The sequence below is a fragment of the Danio rerio genome, chromosome 6, assembly GCF_049306965.1.
Source record: "Danio rerio strain Tuebingen ecotype United States chromosome 6, GRCz12tu, whole genome shotgun sequence".
Taxonomy (NCBI): Eukaryota; Metazoa; Chordata; class Actinopteri; order Cypriniformes; family Danionidae; genus Danio; species Danio rerio.
The window spans coordinates 44351179-44368490 of NC_133181.1; the positions used below are offsets into that span (position 1 = coordinate 44351179).

General features: G+C 36.0%; 1 protein-coding gene across 6 annotated transcripts in view; it reads left to right on the forward strand.

Annotated features, from left to right (window-relative positions):
- The first annotated feature begins 5032 nt into the window (after window positions 1–5032).
- Window positions 5033–17312, forward strand: part of rad18 (RAD18 E3 ubiquitin protein ligase) — a 78766-nt gene continuing 66486 nt past the window's right edge. For 5 of the 6 annotated variants that reach the window (XM_009302542.5, XM_073952702.1, XM_073952703.1 and 2 more), the window contains exons 1-4: window positions 5033–5216; window positions 5542–5620; window positions 5737–5798; window positions 6024–6094. In XM_009302542.5, the coding sequence (XP_009300817.1) occupies window positions 5166–5216; window positions 5542–5620; window positions 5737–5798; window positions 6024–6094 (263 nt within the window). In that variant the 5' untranslated portion in view covers window positions 5033–5165. 6 annotated transcript variants of the gene reach the window in all.

Below are 17312 nucleotides of genomic sequence, written 5' to 3' on the forward strand. Positions count from 1 at the left end.
CAAACTAGGTACAGCTCTTCATGTCAAATGGTGTTCCATGGTAGAAGTGGTCTCAGGCAATAGGATAGATTAGTGTGATTCCACCAAGTAGGAACATTTAACACAATTAAATTTATCTTCATTTGTGTAGCGCTTTTACAATGTAGATTCACATAGAAGATTATAATGAATTGAAACAGTGTAGTTCAACAAACCAATCAGCCAATCATATTTAAGGTTTACATTTACAGACAATTAGGGTTATGTGTAGGTTATGTGCTTCCATGTCATTGTTATATAGCTATAAAGGATTATATTTAGATATGCTATGGATTTTATTTTTGAATAGGAATAATGTTCCAGGAACCAAAATACATGTTCATCCAGGATTGCATCCTACTTGCCAATGTCACACCCAATTATAAAAGCTGACATATGGTTTTTAAGAACATGAGGAGTTCAAGACTTTGCCCTGGCCTCCAATGTTTTTAGATCTCAAAACAAGTGGATGTCTTATGTGGGTTTATCAGTCAATCTACAGCAGCTCAAGGATCCACAAGGATCTGCTGCCAATGTATTGGTACAACAGTACCACACACTCTCAGAAGGTATACGCGAGCTGTCACTAGGCTGGTACCTTTTTCAAAAGGTACACATTTTACCCAAAAGGTACATATTGGTACCTCAAAAATATATAGTAGTAGCTAAAAATTTTAAGAGGAACACTTTTGTACTTTTTTAGTATAAAAAATATACTGGGTCATTCAAGGGTTATTATACCCTTGAAGGATTAATATGGACCTATAAGGTACAAATTTGTACCTTTTGAAAAGATACCACCCCAGTGACAGCTCTCGTACCTTTATTTCTGAGAGTGCAGGAAAGCTTCAGTAGTCTTACTGAGTCCATGTCAGACTTTTATAACCATAAAAAATGTACAAAGCTTTAGCAGGAACCGGAAGAATGTGCAATAATTAATGGTCTTAAATAAAGGTACAAACTGAAGCAAAGGGATTTGAGGGAATAACAAAACTCCTTTAATTTGCCTCAACAAATACTACTTAGCAACTGTTTTGTGTGGCATTAAATATTCATGGCAATGTTTTACTGAAAGTTTTATGAAAAAAAAAAAAGAATAGTGTGCATAAGCTTTGTCTTGTTTACACCTATTTCATTCTCGGTTTCTCTCCCATTTATAATATATATCTTGACCCTCTCTATTATTATTATTCTTTTTTTAAGTTGGAAAGCCGAATTGGAGTTATCTGTATTTAATGATGTGGTTTAATTATGTATTTCATTAAAAAAAATTCATGTTAGCTACTAAACAAACTGCTACTACTCACTCTTAAAAGAATGTTGTTTTGAATTAAATTGGCTCAGCCAAATGCCCACTGCTCATATTTTACATTAGATTACCGCACTAAAAGATTTTCAGGCCTGTTCTTTACCTCACAGAGGTGCTCATCAAAGTTTAGCACATCGCACATCCAACTCTAAAGTGTAGAGTGGACGTGAAGACCCTAGGAGCCTATAATTTCATGATATCCACCATGAGAACAAAATAGGCTTTTTATTTTATAAAAGGTTTTCATATATCTTGGCAGTCACGAAAGCAGTCACACTTTGCTATCCATTACATTTTGCCCACAAAGAGAGGCACCAGTATCATGAGAGAATATCCACTTTCATGTAAGTCAATTGGAAAGCATATCTGTATACTTCTGCTTGTCAGTCAGTCAGACTAGTTTGTAATCATATTCATGTAAAATAAGCTGCCGAGAAGTGCAACTGATCCTCAAGGTAGCATATATTTTAGCTTTCCATTCTCAAAGTCCTGCTAGAAGCACTTAGGTTTGATGAGATTAGCTGTAAACCAAACTAAGCTAAACAGTCACATATGTGTGTGATTTTACTGCAATACTGTATGAACAACAATTTATTTTTGCTAAGTGTTTGCTAAGTTAGCTTAGCAGTTCATAAAGCAATTGGATTTGACTCATCTGACTGTTAAGTCTAAGTTCTATTTGTGTTTTTGTCCAAATGTTATGTTTAGCTACTTCATAGCAGTTCTTCTTGACTTTGCAACATTATTGAATATTCGCATGGCATTCATGTTCAATTTCTTTATTTGGCATATACTCTAACCTATAGCAAAGATAAACAGATTTAGCTTATAATCTACGTTGTATTCACAGATATTTATTATTTCCCCTGTCCTTGACATTTACAGAGGCAAGAATGATGAGCTCTATGTTTTTCCAGACTACTCGAGGTGCATGACTATAAACTTATTCTTTCAATCTCATACTCTCTCACTCCTGGCTATGATCACTGATCCGGTTCAGTGACACCCTGTGTGCTGTGAAGCCTCACTTTCATTGTCATATGCCAAAATATTTACAGCGCTTCAGAGTATTAATGATTAGATGTAGCATTAATTATCGTCAGTTATAAGGATTAATATTAAATAAGGATTAATATTAGAAGTTTGCCTTTTGACCTCTTTCCATATCCTATAACATTAGGAAACCATATCCATAATTAATTTGTGTTATATATATACTTAAATGGATAGTTCACTCAAAAATGAAGCTTCTGTCATCATTTGCTTCCCTTCACTTTTTTAAGACCGATTTAGTTTCTTTCTGCTGAACAGCAAAGAAGATATTCAATTCAATTCAATTCAGCTTTATTTGTATAGCGCTTTTACAATGTAGATTGTGTCAAAGCAGCTTCACATAAATGGTCATAGTAACTGGAACAGTGTAGTTCAGTTTTTAGTGTTTAAGTTCAGTTCAGTTCAGTTTAGCTCAGTTCAGTGTGATTTAATCATTACTGAGAGTTCAAACACTTAAGAGCAAATTCATCGATGCGTAGCTCTACCAATCCTGAACCATGTGAGCCAGTAGCGACAGCGGAGAGGGAAAAAAAACTTCACCTGATGGGAGTGAAGAAAAAAAAACCTTGAGAGAACCAGACTCAGTTGGGCACGACCATTTTAATTTCTCCGCTGACCAAAAGTCTTGTGCAGAGCTTCAGTCACCGCGGTGGAGGCTGCAGGCTGGTTATAAAAAAAGATATTTTGAAGAATGCTGGTTGACTTCTCAGGCCTGTAGCCAGGGGGAGTGTTCAGGTGGTTCGGAAGACTCACCGCTGACAAAGGTCTAAAATTTGTCCCGTATGCGTGTGCTCATTTGTCCTATTTTGACTGCTATAGTAACCTGGATAGTACCCGGAAATTAACACGTCTTCTGCAATTGGGTTATTGACTTTCTGACTAACAGAACTCAGAATGTTAGACATGTTCTCCACCACCGTCAATCTCAACACAGGTATACCACAGCCTCTTCCTCTACTCCCTTTTTTTACCCACGATCGCAGGCCCATAAATGAATCCAACACCATCATCAAGTTTGCAGATGACACCACAGTGATCAGTCTCATTAACCACAATGATGAAACTGTCTACATGGAGGAAATACAGCAACTGGCCACTTGGTGTACACACAATAATTTGCTCCTCAACACCAGCAAGACCAAGGAGCTCTTTGTGGACTTCAGGAAGGGACAAGTAGGGTCACATGATCCTATTCACATCAATGGGATGGCCATTGAGTCTGTTTCATCCTTCAAGTTCCTGGGGACCCACATTTCAAAGGACCTGTCCTGGACCACCAACGCCTCCAGCCTGGTCAAGAAGGCTCACCAGCGCCTTTTTTTCTTAAGGTAATTTAAGAAGAACCAGCTGTCATCAGCTGTCTTGGTGATCTTCTATCGCTGCGCAATAAAGAGCAACCTGACCACAACTGTATCACAGTCTGGTATAGAAGCTGCTTTGCCCAACGCATCACAGGGTCCCAACTTTCAGCCGTTGAGGACACCAGAAGAAACACTGTCTGCGCTAAGGACTCCTCTCACCTTGCTCACAGATTGTTTTCTGTTCTGCTTTCCAGCAGGCACATCTGCCCCATCCTGGTTAGACCTAAACTGCATTTCATTGCTTTGTAATTGTACATGTGTAATAAAGTTGAACCTAATCTAATTATGGTAAAAAAAATCCATCAAAAATGCTTTCAGACAAAGCCGAACGGCGTAAAGATGCTTCGGTGTGACTTCAGGTAATCAGTTTGGGCCAATGCTAACAAATATTTTTCATGAGTAGCTACAACATCCAGCTGTGCGAAAAAACATATGATCTGATGAAAAAGAAGTCATTTTTCACTACTGTATTTTAGACACATTTTACAAGTGACTTTTATTTTAAATAGTATACTTCTTGTACTTCTTGAAAAAAAGACCAATGAAAAGACGTGAAGCACCAAAAAAAAAAAAAAAAGAATTTAAATATTTAAAAAATATAAATAGATTTAAATATTATTTGGCTAAAATAGTCAAAAGGTGCAGTTATGATGACCACCCTTTTCCAGTTAAATCTGAATAGTGCTTAAAATGGCACTAAAAAGCAGTATTTTGAATTACATATTTAAACTGAGAAAATGAGGCATATAATTGCAAACCGATACACTTTTTGAGGAAAAAGAACCACCTTTTTACCAGGCTGGCCACGTGCATGCTTCTACAGTATTTTTCCTACTATGGAAGTAAATGGGCGGTTCATTCCCCCGTGGCGACCCAAGATTAATAAAGGGACTAAGCTGAAAAGAAAATCTAAATGGAAGTAAATGGGTCCTAGAAACCAGCATTCTTCAAAATATCTTATTTTGTGTTCTACAGAAGCAAGAAACGTGTAAAACATGTAAAGGTTTAAAACTTTTACACCAAGGGAGAAAAAATTATAAGGTCATTTTTGGAGTAAACTATCCTTGTAAAGTATGCTTCTTTTATCTCATTTCAGTTAGATTAACAAGAAAATGCTTCTCATCATCATATAATAAAAACTTTTCAGTTTGAACTTAATTAACTAAGAACATATATATCGAATTATTACTAAAGCATTATTAAAACTAAGTGTATAAAACAGAAGCAGCACAATAAAAGCGAACCCCTAATCGGAATTTTTGATAAATGGGTAAATGTTTACGATTTAACCGGAAGTGACGCTGTTGTAGGAAGTGTTCAGTGGAGCGCGCGGGAGTTTATTGTTGCTATCTAGGGAGCTAGTGTTTATTAGCGTCCCAATATTATCCAAATAACACTAAAAACAGCAGAGGAGTTTGTTGAGAATGGCTCAGCTAAATGAAGTGGACTTACCGCCGAACCTGTCATGTCTCAAAGTACGTTCAGTTTTTCTACTTTTATTTAACGTTAGATAAAAATATGAATTTATGCTACCAGTACACCAGTGGGTCACAAGCATATAACTTAAGATAACTGTTCCGTTCTTGATAAAGCACAACAAGTCTATTCACGATGTATTTGACTATTGTGTTTATGGCTGTTAATTTACTGACATTGATCGGAATTAACTACTTTGCATGTTTGTGTAACGTTACATCAGTAAGAATCTGTCATAACATTACGTATTTCCAGCGGTAACGCTGTTCAGATAGTATAAATCGTGAAATCGCATCAGATCTTGTATATTTTTGTGTGTATCAGCCTATGGATACTCTCCTCCGATGTCCCATCTGCTTTGAGTTTCTCAACATCTCCATGATGACCCAGTGTTCACACAACTGTACGTATAAAACGGTTACACACAGTTTATAACATGTAACGTTATGAGGGTTTATTTATTTATCTACCCATGAGCAATATGCAATTGACCATATTTCTTTTTGCTTTTTCCAACAGTTTGTTCTCTGTGCATTCGGAAGTTTCTCTCCTATAAGCTGTTGTGTCCTGTGTGTAACTCGGTAAGTGTCATGTCAAAATAATTCAATAATAATACATAATTTTCTTGTCGAATACTTTACAAGTTTAGTGTAAAATGTGAAGTCAGGGCTTAACATGGCACTGGTAAAAAGCTGATGCATTCATTTCATATCGAAAACTTTGCTGTTATCACAGTAGTTTAATTAAGTTTTTTTAAATAATGATTTTTATAAAACAGTTTCATTAATCTTTAACTCTGCTTGCAGCCATCAACAGAACAAGACCTCAGGAACAACAGATTATTAGACGACTTAGTTCAGAGCTTCCAGACGGCAAGGTAAAGCTTGTATTTGTTGTTTAAATGAGTGTTTATTAATAGAGTTTGGAATTTTGAATATATATATATATATATATATATATATATATATATATATATATATATATATATATATATATATATATATATATATATATTCTAGGAGCCAAGACACATATTGTAGTCCCTGGGTTTCTACTTCTATTTGTTATTTTCTTACACTTTAGGAGCTTTTGGGAAAGTTATGAAATGTGTCCTCTGATTCTAAGTGCACACTAGGACATGATGATCCTTAAGGCTTCACAATATAATTATTACAAAGTACATAACGTATAATAATTGTGCAGCTGCAGTAAAATAGTTACTGTAAAACTTTATTTTTAATTTGCATATGCTTTAGGGTCTGTTGCAGGGTAAACGTTTCAAGTAAGCTTAGAAAATGAATGCACTAGTAAACTACGTTTGTAGCTTAAACAAATATTTATAATATTTGTAGTTATGCAGAGAAGACTGTGGAGAGTTATTCTGATTATCATATCTCTGCACCAAATTCCTGAGAAAATATAAATGTGAATAAAAAGTAATTCATTTGTATTTAGGTCTATGCTTGTAAATTGTTTATTATAATTTAAGCAGATTGAATGCAAATAATAATTGGCTGTTGCTTTCAGTGCTGTTTCCTAAATAAAAAGTCTGATAGACTACTGTAAAACAGTATAAAATTGTTACTGTATTTTAGTGTACGAAGTAGCTTGTGCATGTAATACATCTGCACTATATAATACACACAGATTGCATACATGCTGAAAACATCAATAGGACCTTGTCCATTTTACATATCTCCACTATTTGTACTACACACACCCCTCACTGCTAGTCTGTCAGTCATTTTTTGTGTGGAAAGAGGAAAGTGACCACCACAATTTATATGAAAATGATTGCTTTGTTTTACAGTCCTTGTTTTATATATATATATATATATATATATATATATATATATATATATATATATATATATATATATATATATATATATATATATATATATATATATATAAAGACTATTGTATTGATACCTGCTGATTGAGGTCGGGCAATTTAAATGAAGGCAATATTCTTGCGAATTTTGTGAGTAAAGCAGATTCTAGTAAAACTCTCTAACACATGCTTTAATGGAGCAGCACCAGCTACACTGAATCCTAGTGCTCTGACAAACTATGCAAAATCATGTTCAAAATTGAAGTTGATTTTATAAAGCGGTATTGGCCATTGTTGAAAATGGTGCTACATCTGAAAGATCAGATGTAATTAGGGTTGTCATGATACTGGAATTCGCTACTAATCAATAGATAAGCTTTAAAAACTTCCATTTCCTGTCTACCGAGCACATTCTTAAACAGAGCTGATTTGCCATTGTGTTCATGTGCTTAACAGATAGGACTGTCATTGGCAGTGAAGGTCATCAGTTCACCAAATTCACCGCTCTTTACTGAGTGTAAATACAGATACAGGGACACTGCAGTGTTTCAAAGTCATGTCGATCAGCTGGTTTGTCTATAAGCTGATACACGAGCGATCCGCTGATGAATTGTGGCTTTAAAATGCTCCAGTGTCCCTGTATTTAAGTTAATTAAATCCTTCTGTGTGATGATTCAGCAATCATGTGTTTATTAGTCAAGTTGAAAGATGAAAGCAGTTAAATCTTCTTCTGTTAATCAATTTGGGGTTTTTCTAGGTTTCTTCTTCGTGTGTATTTGGATTTTAAATGGCCTAAGCCCTGAAATTATCAGTGTGTAGGCAGAGTGAAAGGAGAGTGGAGTGGAATAATTTGTACAGTATGAAAACCTTTGATAAAAATATTGCAGTTTTGCGGTATTATGACTTAATTTTTTTTATTGTGTGGGTAAAAACAACAACAACAACAACTGTTTTTTCCATTAAACACAACTTTTTATTTTCAGAAACATTTAAAATGTTTCGTTAAAGTAAACATGCCAGGCTAAAAAGTTAAAATAAATCATGGACTTCTGCTATTTTCATTAGTTTCAAAAATACAGATTCATTTACAACTTGAAAAGGGATATTTTGATTTTTTTTTCCCTTGGAGTAAGCCGCTGCACTGTTCAGGTCTAAAACATGCTTGGATGTTGGCGCAAAAGCGAATTTTTTTTAAAAAAGTTTCCTGAATCGTGGGCTGACCAGTAGCTTTTGATGAATATGGTGTTTTGCTGCTGGAGACAGGGCCGGATTAAGAACATATTGGGCTGTAGCAAATCCAAGGGCCCCCTTTTATCTATTTATTTTTTTACCTCACAAAAGTGTGTGTGTGTGTGTGTGTGTGTGTGTGTGTGTGTGTGTATATGTTGTTCTTATTATTAAATTGTTTTTTATTGTTGTTGTTGTTATTATTAATAATAATAATTTACTAATTCATATTATTATCTAATTTTCCAACAATTGATTTATATTTGGTTATTATATATTTTTCTATTTTATTAAAATAGGCCTGCAAGTAGGCTATGCATAATTAATGACATAATATGAACTTTAAAGTTTAAACAGGCTCCAAAAATCAGCAAAACAAAAAACATTTGCAATACTTCCTAAATCAGTGCTTTAAAATAAATTCTTTAAATAGGATATTACCTTTAAAAAGTTTCTTTCGAAGTTAAGCTGACCATGAATCCCTAATGATAGGATATCTATCTTTGAAATCCATGCGTCTAATATCCAAAATATCTTCTGAGTAACATAAGGCTAGCATCCTTTTTTTATTTTATTTTTTGCATCAGATATATTGTCTGATATAAGCCAGTGCCAATAATCCATTAGAAGACTAAATAAAACTAAATAAAATAGTTCTAAAAAACTTAAACCATAGGAACGTTATAACAGAAAATTTAAGCGGTTTTAAACCTTGATTTTTTTTTCAAACCGCGGTAAACCTTGAAACCAATTATACTCCCATACCTAGTCATATTTGGTCTTTATTTACTCAAGGATTGTAAAAGGTAGAGATTGAATTTGGTGCTTCTGTTACGCTGCATATGGAATTCCTTGTTATTGGAATGTCTTTGGTTGATATGACTGTGAATGGAATCATTCTAAAAGTACCATGAATCTTGATAACCTGGTAAACACTTCCCATTATTTATGTCTTTGTCTGGAACACTCATTAAGATTCAGCTACAGTCCCAGGCACGCTGACTGACCCTGTCAATGAATGTTTGATCGCAGGGGTTTGTGTGAGTAAGCACTAAACATGTTTGTCTTATGAATGATGTATGAGCTTCAATTCTGCCATACGCACACTGGCTTCCTGATGGAATTAGCCTAAACTTGCTCAGTGTCACAGCCGGTCTTGTTTATAGTGTAAAACAATCCTAAAAAAGGCAGGAAGACAGTAGAAAACTTTCAATGACACAGGTACTTAAATCTAATATTCGAAAGGATTCTATACAGCTTAAGATTGTTTTAACCTGCCTGAAGGGATCATAAAATCGGCTAATTTATAAGAATTAAGAGATTTGCTTTAGAATTAGTTTTAATACTCTGTTGAATGCAGTTGTTTCTTATCCTGTTTTACATCTCGTGACAAACCTGAACATGTGATTCATTTGCCCTAACAGCCTAGTCTGCTATGAAATTCTGGATTTCCTTTAACAATCAAATGGGATTTTATTTTCAATATTCAGGTCTACATCTTTGGCATAATTCACCTGCTGCAGGACTCAAGGAGGCTTTGTTTTTCTAAAAAGAGTCTTAAGTTCTCAGACTGTAGACATGTATCATGCAGTATTAAAACTAAACTGACCTAAATTAATTGTGGGGAGGTAAGCATGATCGAACACCCAATGAGGGTGGAGAGCATGCTCAGAGCCTGGTGGCTAATCAGCAGGCCAATCAGAAATAATAAACAACACCTGTTTAACCTAGTGATTGGGCCGTAGAGACTCCCTTCTTAAGCTGCGGTCACACCAGAGTTTGTGTGTACGTAATTCTGTCGTACGACTCTGCGAAAAAGGGCCGGATTAAACTAGATGATTAGATATTTAAAAAGCAGTCGATTGCTCCATATTTTAAATTTCTGTCCAGAGAGGATAATTTTTTGATCCTCGATTAGTCTCACTCTCCTAGTAATGTTATTTCGCAGGTCAGAGTTCACCAAGCTTGAACTTTGAACCGCAGCAACCTGCGAAACTTGACGCATGACCCCGCGCTTCCAGTCTGACGTATTCGCGTGCGTATGAATGGAAGTCTATGGGAGGAAAAGCCCAGTGTGACCGCATCTTTAAGGAGAACGGGAGGAGCAGTCGGGAGAAGAGGGAGAGGGCACACACACAGCTACTGGTGTTGTGCACTTATATAAAAATAAAAACTTCTACTTACCTTATATTGCCGACCCTGTCTTCTTCATCCCACACAACAATGAACTTTGCTACAGTAATCCACAAGCAAAGTTTTGTATATTTTTTAACCTGATGTGATATCTTCCATTAATACATTTTCCCGCTCGGTTCCTCAGATCAGGTGCAAGGTAGTGCATAGTCACAGTACACAGTAGATTTTCTTTGTGATACTGGTTTTTAATTCAGTCTCCGTAGGTGCCATCAATCTCTGTATTGTCTGTTTGTGAGTGTGCCTAATATAGTTGGATGTGGGAGTTTCAGATGGCCATCGGGATGAAGTGAGAGGTGCCTTATGGGATACTGTTTTAATTTCCTGTTTTCTCTGAGTGATGATGTCAAAGGTGTGCGTCATCTTTGTGGACAGGAGATTGGGGACAGTTATTAAGGCCTTTGCTATAAATATAGCATTATCTTTGTATGCATTTCTTTTAGGAAGTATATCTTCTTGCGAGTTTAGATTAAAAAGGGGTCATGTCATGAAAAATAAAGTTAAAATGATCTTCTGGCATAGTAGAGGTTTTTGTACCATTAGGACATCATGCAGGTTTTATAGCTTGAAAAAAATCCACTTCAATTTAAACTAAGCATTTATTTAATTAGGCTTTAATAAGACTGATATGATACAAAGTGGCATGACATCACAAGGCCAAATCTGTGGCTGTAAATAACCCACTGCTTGTGTTTGTGTGTGTGTGCGCGCGCAAAACATTAGTTATATTTTAAGTGAACATTGTAGAAAATATTAAAATAGTAATAATAAATTCCATAAGCTGACCCTTTTAAAAGCTTCATCCTTTCTCAATGTATACTATAAAATGCCTTTATTCAGAAAATAAAAAAATAAATATTGTATTCAAAATAAAAAAAACTCATTTGAAATAAAAAATTACTTAAATTTAAAGTCATAGCATTGAATGCATTAATATTTATATGTTATTTATCATTATAAAATACCTAAAAAGATTTTATTTGAGAGGCAAAATGATGAAATAAAGTATTGTTTTGCACAAAACCACAATTTTGTGGGTTTTGGCTTAAAATAAGAACAAACCTCTAGTTGGGGTATTCAATTAACTTTTTTCCTCTTAGAAATAGCTGTTTTTTATAAATTCAATGCATTTTGATTGATTTCAGAGGATAATTTTATAACGTTTTGCACAATGTGTCTATATTTGAAGAGTCTTTAGACATATGAACTGAAAAAAAGACAACATAAGAAAAACAGTGTGATCAGAAGTGTGATCTAACTTTATTTAAACACTTGGTGTGTTTTCGTAGGTACATATTTTTTTTCTCCCCCAGTTTCATCTAATAGTCATAGTTCTGTGTAAGAACTGGTTCTCAGTTCCCAACCCTAGTTGCTTGTAAATTTATTATAATTCAAAATCCTAACTGTGCTCCCTCTAGGCCACAGGTGTCAAACTCAGTTCCAAAAGGGCCACAGCTCTGCACAGTTTAGTTCCAACCCTAATTAAACACACCTGATCAAACTAATTGAGTCCTTCAGGCTTGTTTGAAACCTACAGTTAAGTGTGTTTGTAGCATGGTTGGAACTAAACTGTGCAGGGCTTCGGCCCTCCAGGAATTGGGTTTGACACAAGTGTGCCGCAAGCCTGCGTTTGAGTGAAGGTCTCGGCCGTTAGATCGCCCCCTGGGGGCTGGCTGCAGTACAAGTCATAAAGCCCACCTCCTCCGTGTTAATGAAGGAGACTTGAGCCCAAATAAAAAAATGTATTACACTTGCAATAAAATGTCCCGAAAGATGGTTCTGGTCAATTAAGGCACTGGTTATTGTGCTGAAATAGGTGCAGATCTTCATTTTTGTAAACAGTTTGGTTTTAGCAGTAATTTAATGCTGGGCGTGTCATCGTGATTGACAGCGGTGATTGACAGTTTCTCAAAGCAGCGTGTCTGAGCTTCGGCAGGAGACTGAAATGTTATTATTCGATTTCTGTGTTATTTTACCATGACAAAATGAGTTCAGCAGTAAACTACAGTTTCTGACATTCATGATCCTGGTGGAACACTGTTTATTCGCTAAGGTCAGGGCTTTTTTCGGGCTTTATTAGTTTGCTGATACACGCCTAGCCACCCAGATAGCAAAATACACTCGGGCCAGTTCCGGCTAGATTCTCGCCTGCCGGAGACTTACCCCTCAGAGCTCAGACTGACTACCTCTGCTGGACCTACTCCGGATGCCTGGACTCACTCCCTGATTCCAGCCCGAGTCAATCGAGCCAGATGCGGTGGCCGAGCGAGCTGGCGCTGCCGCATGCGAGCCGGAATCAGCCCGCGACGCTGCGAGTAGGTTGTGTGCGCTGCGGCCTGGAGCTGGCGCGATTGAATATATAAAACCCTCATATTTGTTAACGTTATTACATCCATTTGTGTTGATATGACAGCAAACGCATGCTGAGAAGTTCGGGGGGCGTGGTTGATTTTACATAAAGCGTTTGGTTGGAAGCTCGACTCATTTTTTCAGCAGTCTTTTGCGACAGTTTGGGCCCGTCAAGCAGGCGTTTTGCCCTCAAGGCGTTCAATGGGAAAAGGGGCTGTCGCGTCGTCCATATTTTTTACAGTCATTGGTTTGACACCCCTGCTCTAGGCATTGGATGATAAGGTTTTAAGGTTTACCGTGGTTTGGAAAACTCAAGGTTTTAAATCGCAATTTTTTTTTTGTTATAACTAGTGATGTAATGATTCACTGCGAGTCGGTTGAAAATAGATTCCAACATGTGACGATTCAAGTGTTGAATGTATCGCGATACATGCGCTGTTTACGGGCACAAACACGCTTTACCTGCACATCAGTGGCGAGCAGGAGGTGGAGTGGAGTAAGAGTAAGACACCAGAAATCTTATTTTAATCATTTAGCCTGAGTTTTTTTTTACCATTGCAAAATATCTTAAATGTTTCATAAAATGAAATATATTGTGTTCAATAGGGATTTATTTTTTTTTTTTTTACCATGGGCATCTGCTGCGTAATTCTATGATGGATAAGTTTTTGTTTGGATAAGTAGGACGGTTCATTCCGCTTTGGTGACCCCAGATTAATAAAGGGACTAAGCCAAAAAGAAAATGAATGAATGAATGAATGAAAAGAGCTTATTCATCACTTTAAAAGTAAAATTACTGAGCCTACACACAGGAGTTGGAATGATTGTTCAAATGATTATTTACAAAGTTTTCATTTCTTAACTAAGTTATAAAAAAGCATTGAATATGTCTTTATAAAGTCTACATAAACCCAGAGTTTATAATTTTATTCCCTCCACATAAATGTGTGGAATAATCATGGCACAGGGGATTTAAGTGCCCATAACCAAAGATCACAGATTTCAAATGTCCTACTGTCCTGCACCAGCTGGGAAACCAAGTCACCGAGTTGAATGAAAATGCTAATTTATAGGTTTCTCTTGATTATTATAGACCTCTTGGTCTCAATGAGTGCAATTAGCTTTGTGTTTTCAGGTCTGAGTATCGACCCCACTGAGCTGCTGCTGTTGCGAGCTCACTATCTCCTGCTTCTCCTCCAGGAAGATCAATGAGCTCCCAAAGAGGTCCAAGTTTTATGTTTTTCAGAAGTTCCGCTTAAATTTAAACTAGCATAGCCATCCCGACTTTATTAAGATGTTCACCAAAATGCTGTCAGCTATTCGAAAGCACCAGATAGCTTTAAATCTGATTTCATTCTTAAATAATAGACTCTTCAGTCACGGCTATTCTTTATAAACCTTTTCAAAACTGTGGTTCCACTGCTTTGGCCTGTTTTCTCAGCTGTAAAATCCTGGTGGTTATATAACATCTTTGGTTTGCTACAGCAATAAATTTTCTCTGTGTGTTCCACTTGCCTTACTGGATTCATATCCGTGCTTTAGGGGACTGAAAGTAGACAGGATTTTTTAGTGGTCTGTAAGGGGGTCCATGAGGATTTTTTTTAGGAGTCTTGCTAAGTGGTTGGTTATGCCTGCAGTTACAATACTGCAATTGATTTTTAAAAGCATTACTGAAGAAAAGCCAGAAAATTAAGAGAGTTTGTTGTTTATTAGTTAAATGGATCAAGTAATTTTTTTAAGTTTTAGTTTTTGCATGCAGTACACTTATAATGTTAGTCAAGGTTTTTATTTCTCCAAGCAAGCATGACTTGGTTTTTGATCACTTTCCACACTGTGTCTGATCATGTTGTTTTTGTCTGTTACTGAGCCCTTCTTTAAAACTCCTGCAGAAACACTTTCTTTTACATCTAAACTGATAATAATTTTATACTCGGTGGCTTATTTTACACAAAATGATAACATTGTGTACATATTGAGTAGTACTCATAAATCTTCAAGCCAGGGCTGTCACCCTCATTTTAGGTTGAAGGAGTAAATCAGAATTGGAGAATGTGTTCCTTTTAGGAGACTAAATAATGCATAACGTTATTTTGCATACAATACATTAATATTAACACTACTAACTGCTCCAGCTTTGTTATTTTTAACTGATTTTGATGGCCAAACAGCAAAAATAGAAAGCACAATATTTAAAATGTTATTCCAAAACATTTTCTTGAAATGTAAGGTCATTTGAGCAGCATTTGAATAGGCTTCATCCTTCAGTTTGTGCTCGTGGACAAAAGTCTTGTTGCCTATAACAAAAAAAATAATAATTTAACTTCTAGTTGATCATTTGGTATCAGAAGTGGCTTATTTAAAAGGCAAAAGCCTCTAGATTACGCTTATTTAAGCTAAATAAAATATGATTATGCCTTATATGTTATAGTATAGAATATAAAGTCATAGTGTAGTAAGAGAATTAATATTGTCTATGACTCACATGAGCTTGGAGGACTGCATGCATATATCTCTGCAATGACTCGGATAACTTATTAATAAAGTCATCTGGAATGGCAAAGAAAGCATTCTTGCAGGACTCCCAGAGTTCATCATGATTCTTTGGTTTTATATTCAATGCCGCCGCCTTCAACTTTTTCCAGACATGCTCAATAATGTTTAGCTCTGGTGACTGGGCTGGCCAATCCTGGAGCACCTTGACCTTTGCTTTCAGCAACTTTGATGTAGAGGCTAAAGTATAAGAAGGAGCGCTATCCTGCTAATGAATTTGCCCTCTCCTGTGGTTTGTACTAGTGTAATGTGTAGCACAAATGTCTTGATGAATGTAACCCCAAACCATCATTTTTCCTTCACCAAACTTGACTGAATTCTATGGGAATATTAAATCCATCCATGCGGGTCCCAATAGGTCTTCTGCAGTATTTGTGATGATTGGGATGCAGTTCAACAGATGATTTATTGGTAAAATCTATCTTCTGCCACTTTTACAAATTATCAACTAGAAGCTAAGTTATTATGTGTTGCTCTTACAACTGGGATGGACAGCAAGACTTTTGTCAGGTAGTGTACATGCACATTGTTAAATCAACAATTGCTACATTATAGCAGATATCATTATGAAAGATGTTAAGGATTTTATGCAATATTTAGTTTTCTTCCATGCTAAGCTGTCTTTTGAGTTCACACTTTAAGACTAGTTTATAGTTCATTTACATTTCAAAATAATGCTTAATATTTTCTATTACTGTTCAAATTGTCCCATGGCTATTTCAAATATCTCTGACACCTCTGCTGTAAACATCTTTTAAATGTTTACCTTACAATCAAAGCATAATGTGTGTGTTGTGACTCGTGTTATTTAGGTTGTGTTCTTGACATTTTCTTGTCCTTGACATTTTTGTTTACTTTCTGCTCCGAGTCTTGCAAATAACCTACAAGCACACATTTGATTATTCGTTCAGAGGCCAGAAATATTATGTTGAGATCTAGATCCACCTAGGGAGCTTGTAATAACCTTAGTCACGGTGACATCCTGCAAATGGAGCTTTCAGAACATGTATTAAATCTTATTTTTAGCTTAACAGGAAGTTGGGGATTAAAGCTTTATCTACTTTTTTCTTAGTATAATTAGTGAAGATTTCGCTTTATTTCTCTTTTTAGCTTTGGCCTGTCTGACATTATTAAAAAAAGATCTAACATCATATCATAACTGCAATGTATTAGGATGAATACACATTCATGTTAGACCGAAAAAGGACAGAGGCACTTTAGTGATCACGTGTTTCTTGTCCTTTTTTTCGTGAGTGTTTAGTTTTGTGTGCGTATATGTAGACTAGCGGTCAGACAAAGAGAAATAAAAGGTTTCAATATGGAAAGTAGCATTTGCACAGCTCATTGACTCCACTTTATGACTCTGTAATGGCCTTGCAGTGTTTGTTGGCTTTCCACATTTCCAGTGGAATTGCAAAACCGACAGGTGCTCGCCACCATGCACTCTCTCTCTCTCTCTCTCTCGCACTTCCTTTTATGTACTCCTTTCTCTTTCTCGCTCCTTATGCCCTTCTGTCCTCCCCTCAAATTATTTTTCACTATTTCGTCTCTCACTCTCCCTCAGTGGGAAAGCAGAGCTATTCCAGCGCTTACACATTGTATAGAACAGCAGATCTGCCGCCTTTTACTGACACAAATTGTCACCTTAGTGCCTCAAACAGATGAAGGGTGCTCAAACATCAGTTTTGTTGTCCTTGGCGTAGTTTATGTCCTTAAGAGCCTTTTGAGTCTTTGATATTGCAAATGCTATGCATCTTATACTACATATGCTGCCTGCCACAAAAGTATATTAAAGCTTGGTGCATGCCATATGGCAAAAATATCATATCAAGATTTTATTTCAGTATCACGATTCTTCCTGATGTTGGTTTTAATAATTTGGCTTTCTGTGTTTTCTGTTCAGTTTTCTGAGTTGTACAGCCAAACTTTCTTTTATTTTAAA